At 41.4% G+C, this 18,444-nt stretch overlaps 1 protein-coding gene across 2 annotated transcripts in view; it reads right to left on the bottom strand.

The window, feature by feature from the left end:
* EFNA5 (ephrin A5) overlaps positions 1-18,444 on the bottom strand; it is a 271,916-nt gene that overhangs the window by 37,283 nt on the left and 216,189 nt on the right. For both annotated transcript variants that reach the window (XM_040621993.1, XM_040621992.1), the window contains exon 2: positions 10,402-10,694. In XM_040621993.1, coding sequence (XP_040477927.1) covers positions 10,402-10,694 — 293 coding nt within the window. The remainder of the gene's footprint in view (positions 1-10,401; positions 10,695-18,444) is intronic.

Raw genomic sequence — 18,444 nt, 5'->3', positions numbered from 1 at the left:
TAACAATAATAGACTGCCTGGCTAGTCTCCAATTTGTGATACTTTACTTCTGGGGCTCAGAATGAATTAATATTTTGTAAAGCTTTAAATTTTAAAACCAAACCTGGATATAGCACATATATTAAAGTTCTGTTCCTAATGTGAATTTTCTACAAACTACCTAAAAATATTCAATGGTAAAGGAAGCCTGTTGCCGAAGTCCACGCATTTCCCCTATTAAACAGAGGTAAGCCATATCCCCAAGAAACCACATTTCAAGCCCACAGGATACTCATGAACTAAAATAATGAATGATAATGCCTTGTTCCCCGCATTAATATTAAAGAAAAGAGAAAATAGAAAACTTTATAGCCACTATCAGCTCCCTGAACCATAAATCTCAAGTTTTGAGAATTGCTTCCCAAAAGGGTAGGGAGCGAGGATGAGCTGTGAGAGCACTTTGGAGCCTAGAGATATTTTTTAGCAAGCCAGCAAAGCACTGACACAAATTTCTACATATCTCTGGCTGTGAAAAGTCTCATTTGTGGTGATTTATATTTCCTCATAAAGCACTCTGTAGATAATATAAGCCTGCTGTGAGGCTGTATGACAACTTTCAAACCAAGAGTTACACGACCATTCTGTTAAAATAGAGCAAGAATAGATGAGTGGGGAAATCTGTAGAAATAGTATGTCTTCTGATGAAAGGCCAAAATCTGGCTCCTCCAGCACGCACAATGTTCAGAGACTCACCTTTCGCTCTGTGCTCTGTGTGTCTCCTGGATAACATTTCTGTCGTCCATACGAGAAAGTATTATTTTTTCTTTTTTTCAAAAAGATTGACTAAGCGCCTCTGGTGTGTGCATGCTTGTGTAATTTACAACAAATGACACTTAGACATCATCACACTGGAGTTCAGTTGCCTTAATAAGTTACTAAGGGAAACACAGAGAATGGCATGCTGACAACTCAAAGTCAATGAAGTATAAACACTGTTATTCCAAGTGTCACCGGTGTGTTATTTCCCTTTCTCCTGGCATCCGCTCTGTGTAACACACATACACGCAATGCAGCAGCTCATTACACTGTTTTCAGTTAACTCTGCAACCGAATTAGTACATTACATGTTTATAAGGCTGAGAATTGCTACGTCCCTGTGAAATTACACAATTAGTCAGGTGCGTTATTTCTCTGGGAGATGTGGCCACTTTTGACATTTAGGGATTTAAGAACCCCCAATCCTTTCATATATTCTGTTTCAGCATTTAGGCTCAGTGTGGTAAAAGGAAGCAAAAGGTGGCCTAATTCCTTCCTCCCCCTTACGAGGTCCAGAACTCTACATGTTCCCTCAGTCTCATAATAGCATTTTAAATTCTTAAAAGGAGCCCAAATAAAAATTATTGTTTTTGAACTTCTTATCAGAGTGTCACAGCCTTTGAAAACTTCAAACAATGCAAAGAGTACTTACGAGTCTTTAGTTTCTTATGGCTTATACCATGAATTTCCATCAAGCCGCAATTATTCAAGAGCTTTTAAACGCCCTTTGCGAACTTTAAGGCGGCTCCCAAAGTCAAAACCGATTAAGCAGGGATGTTTGCTCCAGGTTCCTTTTTCACAGACCTGGCATTCATTTCTCTGACTCTCTTTAACGGGACCCTCATCCTTTGGGCAAATCATTCACCAGAGCACGCGTTTCTTCTTTAAAAATTCTCCGCACCTGACCAAATAATACTGCCGACTTTTTAAAAATAATAAATTGTTTTTAAATATCCTACGTTCCTATTAATTGCCTCCCCCGCCTTTGGTTGTGCTCAGACTATCTGAATCACGGCTCGAGCATCCGCACTCCAAGCACGGCTGAGCTGACACCAAGTATTCTTTTCTGAAGGTTAACAGGGTACCTGGCAATAAACAACCATTTCTGTAAGAGAAACTTACAATTAACATAGAAAAATATCCTGAAGTCTCTAAATATTCTCTTTTATGTTCTTTATTTAACTTTCATTTAAGAGCCCTTGAAATCCATTCATGCTTTCCTAAAAGATGGCTAGGGACAACTTGAAACAGACACTATTCTCTAAACTCATTCTTTATAATTAAAAAAAAAAAATACTTCATTTATTTGTTTGATGGAGAGAGAGACAGCCAGCGAGAGAGGGAACACAAGCAGGGGGAGTGGGAGAGGAAGAAGCAGGCTCCTAGCGGAGGAGCCTGACGTGGGGCTCGATCCCATAACGCCGGGATCACGCCCTGAGCCGAAGGCAGACGCTCAACCGCTCTGCCACCCAGGCGCCCCTCTAAACTCATTCTTTAAATAAAAGGTGCACTCTTGCAGGTTCACTAAAGACCACTCGGTTACACAAAGGAAATACAACAACTTTTCAGACAGAAATCGATGTAGGGACGTCTGCATCAGTCGGGTGGCTCAGTCAGTTAACCGTCTGCCTCAGCTTGGGTCATGATCCCGGAGTCCTGGGGTCCAGTGTCGCATTGGGCTCCCTGCTCAGCGGGGAGCCTGCCAGGGAGCCCACTTCTCCTTCTGTCTGCTCCGCCTGCCACTTCCCCTGCGTGTGTGCACGCTCTCTGACAAATAAATAAAATCTTTAAAAAAAAAAAAAAAGAAATCTGATGTAATCTAGACAAACTTCCAGTGTCCAAATAGAGAAAAACTGTTCCACTGGATGTTCAAAATAAAGCAAAACTTAAAAAAAAAAAACAACTAAATAAGTTTGAGTGACTATGATATACTTTGTACCTGAGCAATTACTCTTTGATGTTTGTGCCGTGTTCACTCTTCCCCACTTTAGCAAATATTAAAATGCGTCCATTTCCTCACACTGCCCTTCAACTCCTTTTTCTATTAATATAAATATGCCTCGCTGAATACCATGTTCTGAGTCTACATATTTAAAAAATTATAGAAGGTGCACTAGTATTCGACCACAGTCCTTCTGGAAATTCCAGTTATAAACCCCTTGAATCTCAGCTGAAGTATATGCTAGAACGTTTACTGCTAAAATAAGACGCTAGCAAGCAAAAACATTTTTCAATAATAAAAGCAAAATGCGTGCGTGCATGTGTGCGCACAGACACACAGACACACACACACACACACACACACACACACTCTGGAGCAAATTTTGAGTTGTTCATTTTAAGAAAGAACATGGTACTTATAGGTCACCTCCCCTGCAAGAGTAAAAGATTAAGATGGAAAAGATTACCTCCTGCTTTGATAAATGTGCTGTTTTGACACTCTTCTATTTCCATAAGAACCATTCAGGAAAAAGGCAGATTGGTGTGAACTGACAGGACCAAAATAATTCTTAATGTACGTTACTAAGGTAAGCTGCTGAAAAACTGGACATCCAGAGGGGAACGAAGACTCCTTAGGCAGATATAATCCTAGCATAACATTAGTTCAGAATATAGGGCACATACTTAAAATGTGAATCTTTACCAGGAATTTATGAAATTTTTTACTAAAGTAAAAATGAGGGCTATTCAAGGTGCCGTAACTTTTCAAAGGACACACAGGTTTTTGTTGTTGTTCTTATTGTTTGTAAGATTTTATTTACTGACTTGAGAGAGAGCACGAGAGAGAGAAAGAGAGAGAGAATGAGCACGTAGAGCGAGAGGGACTCGGGCTCGATCCCAGGACCCTGAGATCATGACCTGAGCCAAAGGCAGACGCTCAACTGACTGAGCCACCCAGGCGTCCCCTCAAAGGACACCCAAGTTTTTGGACGTGAATTGCTGAAGTCATCTTTTTGGTGGTCCAGCTAGCTGGTCCTTTAAAAATATTTATTTGAGCCTTGGAAATAAAGATTGTGATAATAAACTATTTTTATATGCCCATTTTATAGATGAAGAAAGTGAGGCTCAGCAAGGTTCGGTTTCCCACAGTCACACGGCTATTAAGAGTATAGAAGATTCGAGGGCAAGGCTGCATTCACCAGAGTCTGTGCCGTTTTCCTTTCAAAACCATATTCCACTCTCCCCTTTGATGTAGTGTATCCTCATTATATGATCAAAAAACATAAATAAGAAACCAGGGAATTGCAGTGCTGGGTACAGTGAAACCCAGGGCTTCCAATTTATCTGCGTTTCTTAAACATCAGCATATAAGGAAAAACATGTAATTGCTTTTTTGTCCTTGGTTTACTATTATGACATTTATTTATTCAACAAGTATTTATTGCACACCTAGTCTACATGCTATTTTCTATTACCTTTTCTTTCTTTTTTTTTTTTTAAAGATTTTATTTATTTATTTGACAGAGAGAGAGACAGCCAGCGAGAGAGGGAACACAAGCAGGGGGAGTGGGAGAGGAAGAAGCAGGCTCATAGCGGAAGAGCCTGATGTGGGGCTCGATCCCATAACGCCGGGATCACGCCCTGAGCCGAAGGCAGACACTTAACCGCTGTGCCACCCAGGCACCCCTCTATTACCTTTTCAATGAAAATGTACAGTTTTAAATCAATATTATGGTTAAGCAGATTCTCCACATTATGGAAAGCGTGCCTGATTTTAGAAACACTTCTATGAGAAACTATACTCTCAGTTGCAAACAACTCAGCTGCAAATAAGCTTTTGGAACAGAGCCAGTTGGCGAGTGAGGGACTTTCTTTATGTTAGTATTCTCAGATTTACTGAATATTCTTATATCATTTAAAAGGATGGTCAATAACTGTATTGTACCAATCAAATGATTTTTGAAGCAGATCTTGATCACTTCAATACAATATCTCTTTAGAAGTTAGGTTACTTACTTAGTTTTAAAAATTGCGTAGTACATATGAAAAATGCCTCACCGCCCAAGACTATAAACTTTTATTTGAAGCACATAAAACAGAGAATTAGCAGTTAACCACACACATTTGACTAGTTATATACTGTGGATTTAAGAATGATGCCCATAGTAACATAGGCTGTCCTCATGATTTTCTTTTTAATTTTGAAAAATATGTATACCAAAAGACTGGAGCAGAAGTCTTCACCTCCCTGATTGTCTTTTCATTGATGTTTTCAGGATTCTAACTTGAAAGAAATGGACATCTTTTTGGCTCTCGACTTCTATAACCGTATTAATACAAAGGATTAATACGAAAATAACATGTGCACACAACTTCACTCGCCAGTGAGCTTAGGAAGAGTGTGTTCCCCGGTAATCTCTCGGAAACTTCTGGATTGCATCTGGGTGCTGTGACTATAAACTTTTACTCCGAGTACCTTCTTTTGAGGAAACTTAGATGTGGCAAATGCTAGACGATGTCTCTGCCTTTTTAGCATCATTTTCAGAAAATGACATTTGTCTTCTTGACTGTAGGTCTCTCACTCCTAAATCCAGCGTGCAATCATGATTCAGCCTAGAGGATGAATAGTCATTGGAGTTAAGAATTTCTCTGACCCAAATTCTGGGTCAGAAAGTTGTTGTATTCAAAGGGTCACGCCTCTGGGAAGGTACGGTTGAAGTATTGCATGGAGACGGAGGAGTATTCTTTGGAAAGCTGAAACTGCATACATGTGCTTAAAATCTGGCTACTACCTGAGTTGGGGTTTCTGGCAGAGTTTATAAAGTAATATTCTCTAAACAGTCGTGCTCGTTGTTTTTACCTTTTTTTGGGGAAAAAATACAAAATAAGGTATGCTTTTCCTTTTTAAGCACAGGAGACCTCGGACTTTATCTCTTCATTTCCTGTTCGTTGTTTACTCACTTAATTTCCTCTCAAATCCATCACTTATCTGTGTGAACTTTTCTCTAGTTACCTAACTTCTCTGTGCCTCTGTTTCTTCCCCTATAAAATGGGACATCAGAACAGAACCTCCTCATACTGCCTTGAGAATTGTAGGGGTTCAGAACAGTGCTTGCAATCGAGTGCTATGTAAACACCGGTGACCTCCACTTACTGAACACCTATTATGTGCCAAACAACGGAGTCCAGGGCGTAGGGCAGGCGGGCCGAGCAAGCAGCCATAAATACACAGTGTCAGGCGTGATGAGCGCTCGAGAAAATAAAGCAGGGTAAGAATGCAGAGGATTACGGACATGTTAGCTTTATATAGGGAGATCAGAGCTGACCTGAAGAAAGGGAGAGCAAGGGACGTGGGTGCTGGAGCAATGAGAACCCCAGGCAGAGGGACGAGAAAGTGCCGAAGCCCTCCTGTGGACTTTGGGGGTGGGCACTGACAGGAAGGAGGGCTGGGGGGGGCTGGCGCGGAGACAAGAGGCAAGGGTGGAAAGCGCAAGGGGACGCGCCACGGAGGACCTTGCTGGCCAGGTTAGAGACTCAGGATTTTGTCCTGCCCAGCCCAGAAGTCACTGGAGGGCTCTGAAGGAGCAGTGACAGGAGTGGGGGGACACCGGAGCCTGCTGCACTAGTCAAGACCACGGCCGACAGGGACTCGGATAAGCCGGCAAGCGTGGAACGAGCTCAGTATGCTAGGGCGCCCCTGCACTCTGCGTTCGCCCTCCACAGATCCCTTTAACTGGCATTTCCCGACCACCTACTAAGGAGGGCATCAGGCTGAGACACTTTACGGATGTTATTTCTTACCCTGGTGTGCAGACCTTTAGATAAAATATAGTAAGGTTAGGATATTAAAGCTCCAAGAAATGTTAAAAACCATCTATTGCAACGACGTCACTTTACAGCTGTGGACTTAGAAATCCAGAGAGATGAAACGATTTACCCAAGATTGTACAGTTAGTGAGGCCAAGACAAGGGCCCAGGCCACAGTTCCTTCCTTTACAGAAGAGAATTTTTCAAAATTAGCGCTTTCCTGACTTATAAAAATAACTGACAGTGCCTTATTTATTTCCCTTCGCCTCTTCTGATTAAAAAATAATAGCAGTAGGGGCGCCTGCGTGGCACAACGGTTGGGCGTCTGCCTTCGGCTCAGGGCGTGATCCCGGCGTTATGGGATCGAGCCCCACATCAGGCTCCTCCGCTATGAGCCTGCTTCTTCCTCTCCCACTCCCCCTGCTTCTGTTCCCTCTCTCGCTGGCTGTCTCTATCTCTGTCGAATAAATAAATAAAATCTTTAAAAAAAAAATAATAGCAGCAAAACTTCTTTCAAACTTCTTCTCATTAGGTTAATATTTATGAGAATCATTTCTAAAATGAGTACTTGTGAAGTTTCTAAAATAACTCTTTGCCTTAGGAAGTCTATATAAATGACTATTGCTATAATCTATTGACTGGCAGTTCTGCAAATCTATCACTGATAGAAATACCACCGGCTCTCTGTAATTACTTCAGTATGCCCATCTCTCACCAAAATAACTTCTGTAGATTAACAACAGTATCTGTCATATTCAAGAATGGGCTCGGTCTGCCTTAGCGGTATCAGAGATTATAACGACTTAATCTACTGCCCGTTCCCAAGGAAAGGAGGACATAGCACAGAGACAGTCTTGGGACAAATCAAAGATCTAGAACAGTGAAGGGCATTTTATTTCAAAAGTAAACAGGAAATATCACATATTTCCAACTACTCTGTTTTCTTAATTTTGTATGACTCAAACACATTAAGAAGGAAACAAATGTTACTGGGCATAAAGCTGAACTTGATAAGAACATTCTAAATTGTGTCCTCCCTGAGTAAGTGATGAGTGGATTTTCTGATACGAAACCCTCCTCTCTTCTCTTTCCCCAAGGCCAAGTGTGTATTTGAATTTCGGTTCTCACCGCTCTACTCAACCCTTCCTCTAGCACCCTAAAGCAGGACAGCCAATGGGCTACGGCTTTCTTTTTTCTCTTGGAAGACTTGTTAGAGATTTGAAGCCCTCAAGGATCTGAAATATACCCCCGGTCTAGTTAAGAACATTTTACAAAATTGGCCAGTGGGCGACTAGTCAGACTTGTTCCGAGTTCGGCAACAGAGCTTCCTGTAAGGTAATAACTGTGAAAAGAGCCATTTCCCAATCATCTTGTTCATTCCATGCGTATTAGGAGAGAGGAAAATTCAACTGAGGGCCAATCCTCCCCTAAGAATCCTTTAGTTTAATTACGACCCCAGTGCAGTAAACGTCTGTAAGACATTCACGCTAGCTCTGCCGCTCTTGCTCTCAGCAGAGAAAGGAAGAGCGAAAACCCTTTCCCTACTAAAAAGACAGGGAAGGATGCTCTTGCGGTTCTAAGACATGGTTGAAAATCCAATTTAGCGGACTCCGAGACCACTGTGCTTCTTATAAACGAACATCTCTTTGCTGCTAATTTTGTGCTATTTTACCATTAAAAAAAGTAATTCAGGTTAAACTCAGCTGAACAGCAAAAAGCTCTTGATATTTTGAAGCATTTTGGAACAATTACTTTGACAGGAGCCCTTGACAGTTAAATGACTCTGTTAAATGAATGTTATAGAAGACACATAATGATTTTTAGTGAAATATTGAATTTAACCACAAATGAGGAAAAACCCAGTCATCAGCACTATGGGTATATTTGAATAGTAACATCTTGCTTATGAACCTCAATGGATTCTATAATTTCTAATAATCATGCAATCAACTAGTTAGCTGGTATGTTTCCTATCTCAGTGCTCTCAATTCAGTTTTGGCTTTTGCTTTTGTTGTTGTGTTTTAATCCGAGGAATCAGTATGTAAATTGTGGAACTGGCAAGGATTTCCTCTTACATCAGAAGGGTATTTTAGAATCAGGCAATTAATGATTGCCGTCCAGCCACTAAAGTCTCCCTTTTTCCCTTCGCCCATTTGCTGAATGAGATTCTTTCACAAAGTAAAAATCAGGAAAAGGCAGGAGCCTGCTGCCTGAGAACGCGTGGAGTCAATGTATGTCAGTGTTTCCTCCATCCGTGGGACTCAATATTCCTTTTCTTATTTTGTGGATCGAATGTGAGATAGTATCAAGACTCTTACGTGTTTTCTCATGACTAATGACTAAAATATGTACTGAAATAATAAAACTGGTACTGTTCAATTTCCTTTTTAAATTCAATCTCAGTGTAAGTGGGAGTGCCCGTGTGATAGTGAAATCCGGCTTAATATAAAATTCTGTTTTCTGGAGAAGAGGAGCTAGATATCCTCGTAGACTTAAAAAAACATGTGGGTTAGGAGTCTGTGGGGACATTCAGGGTGAAGAAACGAGTCAGAAAAACAGGAATATTCTTTATCTTGCTTGTCTGGCAAGGAGGGGTGGAAAGTCAAGGCTAAGTGTACTGGGTGGTATCGCCTGCCTCTCCCCACTGTGTACAGCCGCACTGATTCTTTCAAGCAGGTGCGGTATGCGTCCCCTTGTGCCCTTGTGCCCCCTGCTCCCTGCATTTACCTTCCTTCAGCAACTGCCAATTTATTTCCCTCTCCTCCCCACCAGACGGTCACTCCTTGGGGACAGGACTGGTCTTTTGGTCTTGCAACCCCTAACATTACTGAGCCATGATAAGTTGGTCGATAAATGTATTTCTGGGCAAAAAAGGTTGAACTCCTTCAGCTGATAGTGAAAATACGTGGAAAAGGCCAGATAGTTTAAATATTTGCTACTGGAAAGGAAAAGTCCAGACACACAGCAAGCCGCCTACATTGAATATACCTGTAACCGTCCTAACTCAAAGTGCGGTCCCTAGGGCAGCAGCGTCACATGGGAGCTTTATAAATATGGACTCTCAGGCCCCACCTAAATCAGACCTGCACTCTCACGAGGTCCCCGGGTGACGGACGCACAGTAAAGCTGGAGAAGCTTTTACCTAGATTATACGACCAGCAGGATGCCCGGAGCAGCGATGGTGTACGTCACGGATGGAAAACAAGGCCACAGCAATAGGATTCACACAGAGGTCAGCTGAGAACGTTTTAGAGCTCTCTCAGGACAGAATCACAGGTGGGAAACTCACTTATGCCAGTTCCTTTGGAACCCTTTCTAGATGCTTCTTCACGCTCTTGCCTATTTAAAGACACAGCTGCTCTTAATAATTGTCTTTTCTCCTTGGTGCAAAGAGAGCATTTATCGTCAGCATGCTGACGTGTGCAGGAGTTTTGGCTTTCTCCACTGCAAGTGTGGATGATTGAAAGGGTATTGCTGACACCTGAATAAGAAATCCAATGACTGCAAGCTATGTAAATTTAATTATTTCCTTTAATTTTTTTTTTTTTCTTCAGGAATCTTTTTCTTTTCCTCAGCTTTGGAGAAGTCCTAGCAATTTTCATTTAAAAGAAATACAAGTCAGCAGTGGTTCACTGAACAGGCTGACACGCAATTTCATAGGGGGAGAGGAGCTGTGTCTTTAATCTAATTTGCGCTCTCAATTCCCAGCTAATGTATCTAGGGTTCCTGATGTATGCATTTACAAGGAGACATCTGTAATGCAGCGTCCGGCTCTCTGCAATTCTCTGAAACATGGGTAAAACATTAGTCTGGGTTCTTGCAGCTGCCCTACAACGCAATAAATCTCTGTATACTCACAGATGTAGAAATATTCCCGGCCTGGCCTGAATTCAAATCCTAGAGAAAAGGGTGTGAAGAGCTGGAATTTTTCGGAGAACTTCAGCGGTCCATTGGGAGAGTGGGGCCGGTTACATTCCCATCTCTTGAACCCTTTGGAAGTATGGTCGCAGGCGCTGTAGCCGTCAAAGTTCACCATGTAGAGGACATAACGCTCAGTCTTATCTTCCGGGACCGAGTCCTCATAGTGAGGGCAGAAAACATCCAGGTAGTCATTGATACAGACGTCAATGTGGTAGTCACCTCTCTGGAATCTGTTGGAAGAAGAAGAAAAAGGTGAGATTATTCATTAAGAAAAGACTTCCTGCTTGGACTCATCCGTGGTGGAATAACTTTAATAATGCTGGTGCTAACAGATTTATTATAATAAGTTTTTATTGCATCCCGTTATGATGTGGGCTATGTTACTCTCCCAAATCTCAGCAACAGCAATTTTACAGAGGAATTCGTTTACGTTTGTTTCAAAACACCCTAAAAATGGAACTCCGCACATTCGTTTTAAGTGGTGAAGATACTGACTTGCTGTGTTCCTTTCATTCTTAAAATCACCTATATTGAGGCAAAGTTTTGATATTTCGAAACAGTGTTTCATTTAATGAGTGTTTTTGAATAAATGAATAAGAAATTTAAAGAACAAATGAATGACTGGATTGTTTTTGCTATAACTGAGACCATTCTCAATTTCCTATGCAAATGCAGAGAATCAGAGTCATAAAAATGAGAGAATTAAGATCATAAAATTTAAAGGTTGGAAAGAAAATTCCTAGAACACTTCCACATTAGAGGAAAATAAAAACCTAAGGCACAATGAGAAAGCAGTGAGTGACTGCGGTCGACCTGGAACGGTGACTTTGGGTCCGAGTCAGCTGTTTCCCTTAGTGAATCTGCTTATGTCACAAACTCAATTCGGCTGATCTCTTTTGATGCCCCATCCTTTTCTATATTAAGAAAATTAAAACCAGCTAAATCAAACGAGCTCCTCTCCCCGTTTCTTTGTGTTCTAGGGCCACACTGAAGAGTAGTGACAATAATAAGCCAGACGAACACAGCAAAACGCAGGACCTCTTCCATCCTGAAATAGGTAAAATACACAACCCTCACACGCGTGCGCACACACACACTCTACGCATCACACCGTCTGCTTCAATTCCTAACCTTACAAAAGTTTTGGTTATTTGCGTTAACTAATAATGCCTTTCCCCTTCAGATGAACAGACTTCTCAGGAACTAATGATGTGTGAAACAGGAATTGTTATGTATACAACTTTCTAAAACCAGGACAGAAAAGCCTACAAAACCCTGTTTTTAGCTAACGAGGAAAGTCTCTGAGCCCTTAGAAGATTCATCATAAAACTGTGTTACTGCCAAAATACAACTGCCCATCAAGTCATCTGGTCTTCGAGTCAGACGGTCTCAGTGTGAACACTTTCCAGCGGCAGTGAGCTGGCATCTCTAAATTTCAGCAAGTTTCTTCTGACAATGAGCACAGATCCGCTTCTGTGTGTTTTCTATCCAGTGCTCCTACTCCGGCTGCCTGACATCGCAAAGAACAAATCCAGTTCTCTTCCACCAGGCAGCAGTCTGTGAAACATCTGGGTTGTCAACTACATCTCTGTATCCTCCTTTCTCCATACTTGAAATTCCTGATTTGCTTGGTTACTTCTGTTCCCACACTCCTCACATTCTAGATTCTCAATTCTCCTCATGTCCTCTAGGTTCCCAGTGTTCTCCTTAAAATGCAGCACCCAGACACAACCAACACCTCAGACCGGATGTTGTGACCAGCGCTCAGCCCAGGAGATCGACCACCACCTTCACTCCGGATGCTAAGTATTCATTGACGAAGCTGAGATTCCTTTCTGGAATGGAACGTGACACAAGTGGAAACTCCTTACTTTAGTGAGTAGACTTTGATTTAAGGACCGGATTGCTATTGGTTGAGTGGAAGCATCATAAACCGTCTGAGCCCCAGTTTCCTCAAATATAAGCTGGAACGATAATGAGAATTTGCTTGCTAACTTCACATGACTGCTTCAAGTCTCAGATGGTGAAATGTATGAAAAGCACCATGTGAATGTACAGCATTGTTATTATCATCAGGATATATTAAAGCATATTAAAATTGGTAACTAACAAATATTAACTTTTCAACAACAGCAGTAAATGGAAACAGTAAAAATAATCTGTTTCCCTTTTTAAAAATCCCCAAAGATGGGAAATCACATAAAAATTCTAAATTCTGTCTTCAACTGTCAAATGATCCACGGAAACTTCATTTGATCAATGCTTTTCCGAAAGCAGCATGCTGATTTACACAAGAACAAGGAAAGACGACCAGATCACTTTTCAGTTAGAGGATCTCAAAATTCATGAACATTTTAAAAAAATTTTATTTATTTATTTGAGAGAGAGCTTAAGCAGGGGGAGCGGCAGGCAGAGGGAGAGGGAGAAGCAGGCTCTCTGCTGAGCAGGGAGCCCAACGTGGGGCTCGATCCCAGGACCCTGAGATCATGACCTGAGCTGAAGGCAGACACTTAACTGACTGAGCCACCCAGGCATCCCCAAAATGCATGAACATTAAAAAAAAACAAAAAAACAAAAACACAACCAAACCCTTGGAAGTATTTATTTCTTTATATTTACAATGATCATGGAACTAGGTTTACTTTTTCTTCATTACTGGCAGATGATGATTTGTCAAGATGCAAGGAACGCCTGTGTTGCTTTTAAAAGATTTCTGAACATCAAGGTAACATCACTGCCAAAGTACAAAGAAAAGACACTGCAACGCTCAGATAAAAGGGTGCTGGGATATGAATCATCAGCACTCGGAGTAGCCTGACAGTTCTGGATGGGAGCCAGATGACAACTGCAGCAGAGGGCGATGCCCAGATGCACTTTATATTATTATATTATTATTATAGATTTTAAAGACATTCAAGGGGGAAGTTTTTCCTTTCCCTAAGTGTCACTCATTTCAGCTTCTACTAGCACTTAACACTGCCTAAAAGTGGGGGGAAAAAAAAAGAATGAAAACTGCCACTGTCCAGACTCATTCTGTTATTGCTCTATTCTAAAAAATGCCATTGTTTTTGATGCTTTGACTTTAGCTTCCCTCTTCCAACTTTTATCCTTGTTAATACTGCTCAAGGTTTAATAAAACAAGCCATGAGCTTGAAGACACATTTTACATTGGGTTGACTTTATCCCTTTCTGATGACATTTTGCTTCTTGTGGGGTGTTTAGAGAGAATCACCGTGGAGCCTATTTTGAACGTGTGATCCACCCCTCTATCCGTATGACGAAGATGATTCACCACAGAATCAACTTAACCTGTTTCAGATCTTTTATTTGTACAAGTCAGTTTGCTAATATAATTTTCAAGGAATGGGCAACATGAGCATAAATACAATGATAAACTAGAACTCATAAAAAGCATTCCTACGATGTCACCAAGTACAATCCAAAGAAGAGTTTAGGGTCACATATTCTAGAACTACCCCGGATCGTGCTCTTTGGCTACAAAGTAGTCCTGAACCATTCTTTTCTGGCCCTACTGTGAAGAGGCCCACATGTATGGCTAATGTAATTGAGGGTATATTATGTTACATTCAGTACCGCGATTTAATCTCCATTACAGGTCCTATAGAACAGACAGTTAGTACACCCCTTCCAAAATGAGGGTTTCGAGACTACAAAGTCAAGCAATGTGCCCAATGTCACACGGCTAATAAAATGTGGAGGCAGAAGTCAAGCCCAAGCATTCAGACCTCAGAACTGAAGTTCTTCACTATTCTACTTCCTGGGAGATTAAATTGCTAAAGTCAAGTTCTCAGGTCTACTCTTTATTCCCGCAGAGGGACAATTCTAATTCTTGATGGGGTTCCACTTCTCTGCTTCATTCACTGAAGCAACAAACACCTGCTACCTCCAGGATCTGCTGTTATGGCTTTACCTATGTTGTCATATGAAATCCTCATTAGGTAGTTATAATTAGTTTTATTTTCCCAAAGACGAAATAACATTCAGAGAGGTGGTTATCCTCTTTGTTCATTTTTTTTTTTTCCTCACAGGAAATGAGCAGCAGGGTTAGGATTTCAACCTGAGTCTTATCTGGTCCTGAAGCCAATTCTCTTTCCTCCTAAATGCCATGTTTCCAAAGTTTTTACCAGTTGTAATTCCCCTCACCCAAAGGAGCCCTTTTAAGGGTTTTGGTGCCATTGGGTTACCTTATGTTTATACTGACCTTCCAGGAAAGGCTGGTGCAAGGTGTCCTGGCCTTCCTCCCTCCCCATGATATTGGTCCCAAACTCCTAAACTGAAGGGTGTGTTGACATCCGGAATAAGGCTCACACAGCAGAGCCAGCTCCTGACTCAGACACATCAGTCTGGTTTTCACACAATCAAGTGCTGTTAGGCTCAGTAGCTGTGGCCATAAAGGGATCCCCCTATCCTGCCCCTTCAGTAAGTGGCTTTCATGAGCTTTGTTCCTATTAAAAGAGCAAATTCAAATCTAGGAAGAATGATTCCACATGCCAATATTTACAAATGTCATGGGTGGCATGGCCGCTGCTTTAAACACATTTGCAAATTTCTTGGAAATTTGCTTGGAAAGGTCGCCCCCTTACTCCTTATCTTTAATTCCATCCATTTTATCTGTGCCGCTCCACCTCTCTGAAATCGTTGCATATTAGGAACTCTAAGAATTTCTGGCTGCACACCAACAAGCCAGCAATAATTACAATACAGTCTCTACTAAATTATCACAGTGGTTCACAGTGTAAAAGCATGCACAGTTACCACACTTAGAAAAGGGACTGTGTTTGAGTAATATGATTACTGCCCTGTGTTCTCATTATACAAAAGTCGCAAATGCCAGCAAGCATCTTGTATGCACAGAAAGATGGCCCTTGCTCTCCACTAATCTGCATGGCTACTAGGGTCCGGGCTCCATACAACGTAATAGTATACAGAACTCTGTGAAGGCATGAAGACACTGTATACATTTACCAAAATTTGATAGTAGACTGGTTGAGAACCAGTGTCATATATATCACAAAAGGGTCATGTCAGTTAAGAGGAAGAAAACTCAGTATGGCAACTAGTTTTTGGTTACCAACTCAATTATCAAGCATGAATTATGCACTTTATGATAGTTCTTAATGCCCCAGAAGCTGCCTGGAAGGGTGATAAAAAGCACATTTCAAGGCTGTTGATAAAGCAAAAGTAACAACTGCAGTTGGGATTTTAGTTAGAGGTCTATTTGCAGACATGCGTGTTTGTCTTCAGTGTTTACCTGAGGACACCCCGCAGCTAACTGCAGTTTTGATTATAAATTTAAAACTATTCTTAATATCTCTCTCCTTATTTGACCTGTCTGCAGGTGATTCACGACTTGAAATCAAATGAAATAAAGACACAGATGAGGTAACAGTGCACAATCTGCCTTTTCACTTAGCTATCCAGAGGGCCCCAGCCTTCTACCCAGATAGGGACCACACATGGCTTCCTGACCAGAGTGAGCAAGAACCAGTAAGACTTCGCTCCTTCTCAACTCAGTAACTTATTTTCAAACTGAAGAACAGACATGCAGTACTTCGAACACTGAGTCCTTTCCCAACTTCACGTGGAAGTTCTGAACTTACGCTGACCCTATCCTCGGTTCCTCTTTGCTGTGGCAAGTAGATGTCACCTAGCTTTCTTTCTCAATGGATGGATCTTCATGTCATTGTCCTTACTTCCTCCTCTACCCCACATGCTCTTGGGCTGTGGAGACTGACGGCCAGGAAGGCCGACCCCACGGGACACACAGGCAGTGCCTGGGCTCCAGGCTGCTGGGGAGCAGCGTCGTAACCGTCCCTCCGCGTTCGCCTTTAGCCGCTTTCCCCTGTAATGTTGCCCCTCTCCTCCCTTCCTCATCTGCTAAAGCCAAAACGCATTTCATTTCAGGAGCTGGAAAAGGAAGGGTATGGTGCATATTTAAAACATTCTAAATTGGCCTTTAGCATATGTTGCTGGCACAGCAGAGAGCCTGCTTCCAGGGAACTATGTACCAAGGTATTTTATCAAGCAGCTCCTGAGTGAAGTTTCTTCACTCCATAAATATAGAAACAGCATTAGTGAAAGAAGACAGAGTAGTTATTAGAGGTTAGGAAGCTGCGAGACACTTCTATCCCCTCTTTCATGTAGTGTTTTAAAGGATTCAATAATGAAAATGTTATTTCTCATGAACTGGATGGTTGATTATTACAGTTTAAATGTATTTTAATCTGTCAAAGAGGTGATTGTTTTAATATTCCTATTTGAACAGAACTACAATGTCACTTCTTTAATTACAAGGCAACTTAATATATTACATTCTGAAATTGAAATGTAAAAGAAGGATATGATTTATGGTCAAAGATTAAGCAAATTTATCAGCTTAGGGTTCCTCCCAAATTTTAAATCTAGAGTGAATATATCTTGGCAGCCCTGTCTTTCGCCGCTACCATTATTGATTTAAAGGCTAATTTCAGAGTAAGATGTCTCTTTTTAACCAGAAGAATTTCTCATTTGTCCTGGAAGTCCTAGTGGGCCCACCATAGACCTGGGGTTTGGTTTATCAATATGTTTCGCGAAGAGACGGGCAGGACGGCAGTCTCTGTTGCAAACACGTCTCTCCTCGTCTCCTTCTGTTATTCTCTCAGCACAGAATGCAAGCCTTATGGCTTTCATATCCTAAGTACGAGGATGCTCTTTTTGTTTTGTTTTGTTTTCCTGCAGAGGTTAAAGCATGAAATACAAACAGCAAACCAAACAGGGTAGATAAATAATAGCATCACTGGGGGCTGAAGAAAGATTTGTTTTGCTGTTTTTTTTTTTTTAATGTCTTCCTTCTCTCCTGGGCTGAAACAAGTCTGCCTTCCGAATGTATTAGTAATTGACCTTCGTTTTCAGCTCTCAGATAGAGTCCTGGACAGTTTCACCACTACCAGGCCAGCTGCTAAGGCTGCATGAGGGAAGTCTGAACGAGGTTTGGTGACCGCAACACATCATTTCGGGCAGTCCAATCCAGCTCCTCCAGGCTCTAGAACATACCAACCACAACTAAAGTTCCCACAGAAGTGAAGATTGACAAGTTAAAAAAAATACTCAAGGGTGAATTTCAGAGATGTTTCTTACCTTATTTTTGCAGTTGAAATGCTGTATGTTCTAACACATACACTTTTATCCAACGAAGCACAAGATAGTGACGAAATATTTAGAACCCAGGGTTGCTGTTCTATCCACTAATATCAATTCCAATAAAGTTCTTATGCACGCATGTTTTGGTAATTATAAATTCTGCAGCATAAGAGCTTTGCCTTGAATTCAGTAACTGTTGGTGATGGGAATAAGACCTAATTTACTTGGCCAGATACTTAGAATTCATTAGTGGGTTAGTACAGTAACCTGTCACCTTTTGTCTTTCCGTGTGTGTATGTGTGCCTGCAGGCGTGCATGTGTTTTAAAAACAGTCTGAAATTTTCACAATTAATACCAACTACTCACATCAAACAGATGGATAAAAATCTCAGCTGGCTCTCGTTTGTTGCTTTCCTAGTACAAGTCACATCAGTCTGAATGACTTTTTAAAATTGGTATCTCCCAAGAGTGACACCTGTTTCAAAAACAGGGCCCACAAAATCTTCTCTCCTCCAGTGTTTTAACTCATTTGGAGTTTGTTTTATTAGCTTGACTGAGGAGCTCCAAAGGAAACAAAGCATTAAATTGGCAGAGCCTAAACAAGACTTGCCTTCAGGAAGGGACTGGGAGCTTTGGGTGACAGTCTAATTGCTTCTAAGCCCCCAAAGCGGCCTCAGGCATGGAGTAAGAATGTGTCAACATCAACAGGCTAAGTCAGCCGAAGAATTAACCAGGCGGAGTCCTATACACCCAACACACTGCAGTTCGCTATAATGGTTTTCCAAAAGGGAGTAAAATAAAATAAAGAATTATCGTCTGGCATACAGTGTATGTCCTAGC

Source organism: Ursus maritimus, unplaced genomic scaffold (assembly GCF_017311325.1).
Source record: "Ursus maritimus isolate PB19 unplaced genomic scaffold, ASM1731132v1 scaffold_5, whole genome shotgun sequence".
NCBI lineage: Eukaryota > Metazoa > Chordata > Mammalia > Carnivora > Ursidae > Ursus > Ursus maritimus.
The sequence above is the reverse complement of the archived record's forward strand: the minus strand, read 5'-3'. Positions and strand labels throughout refer to the sequence as shown.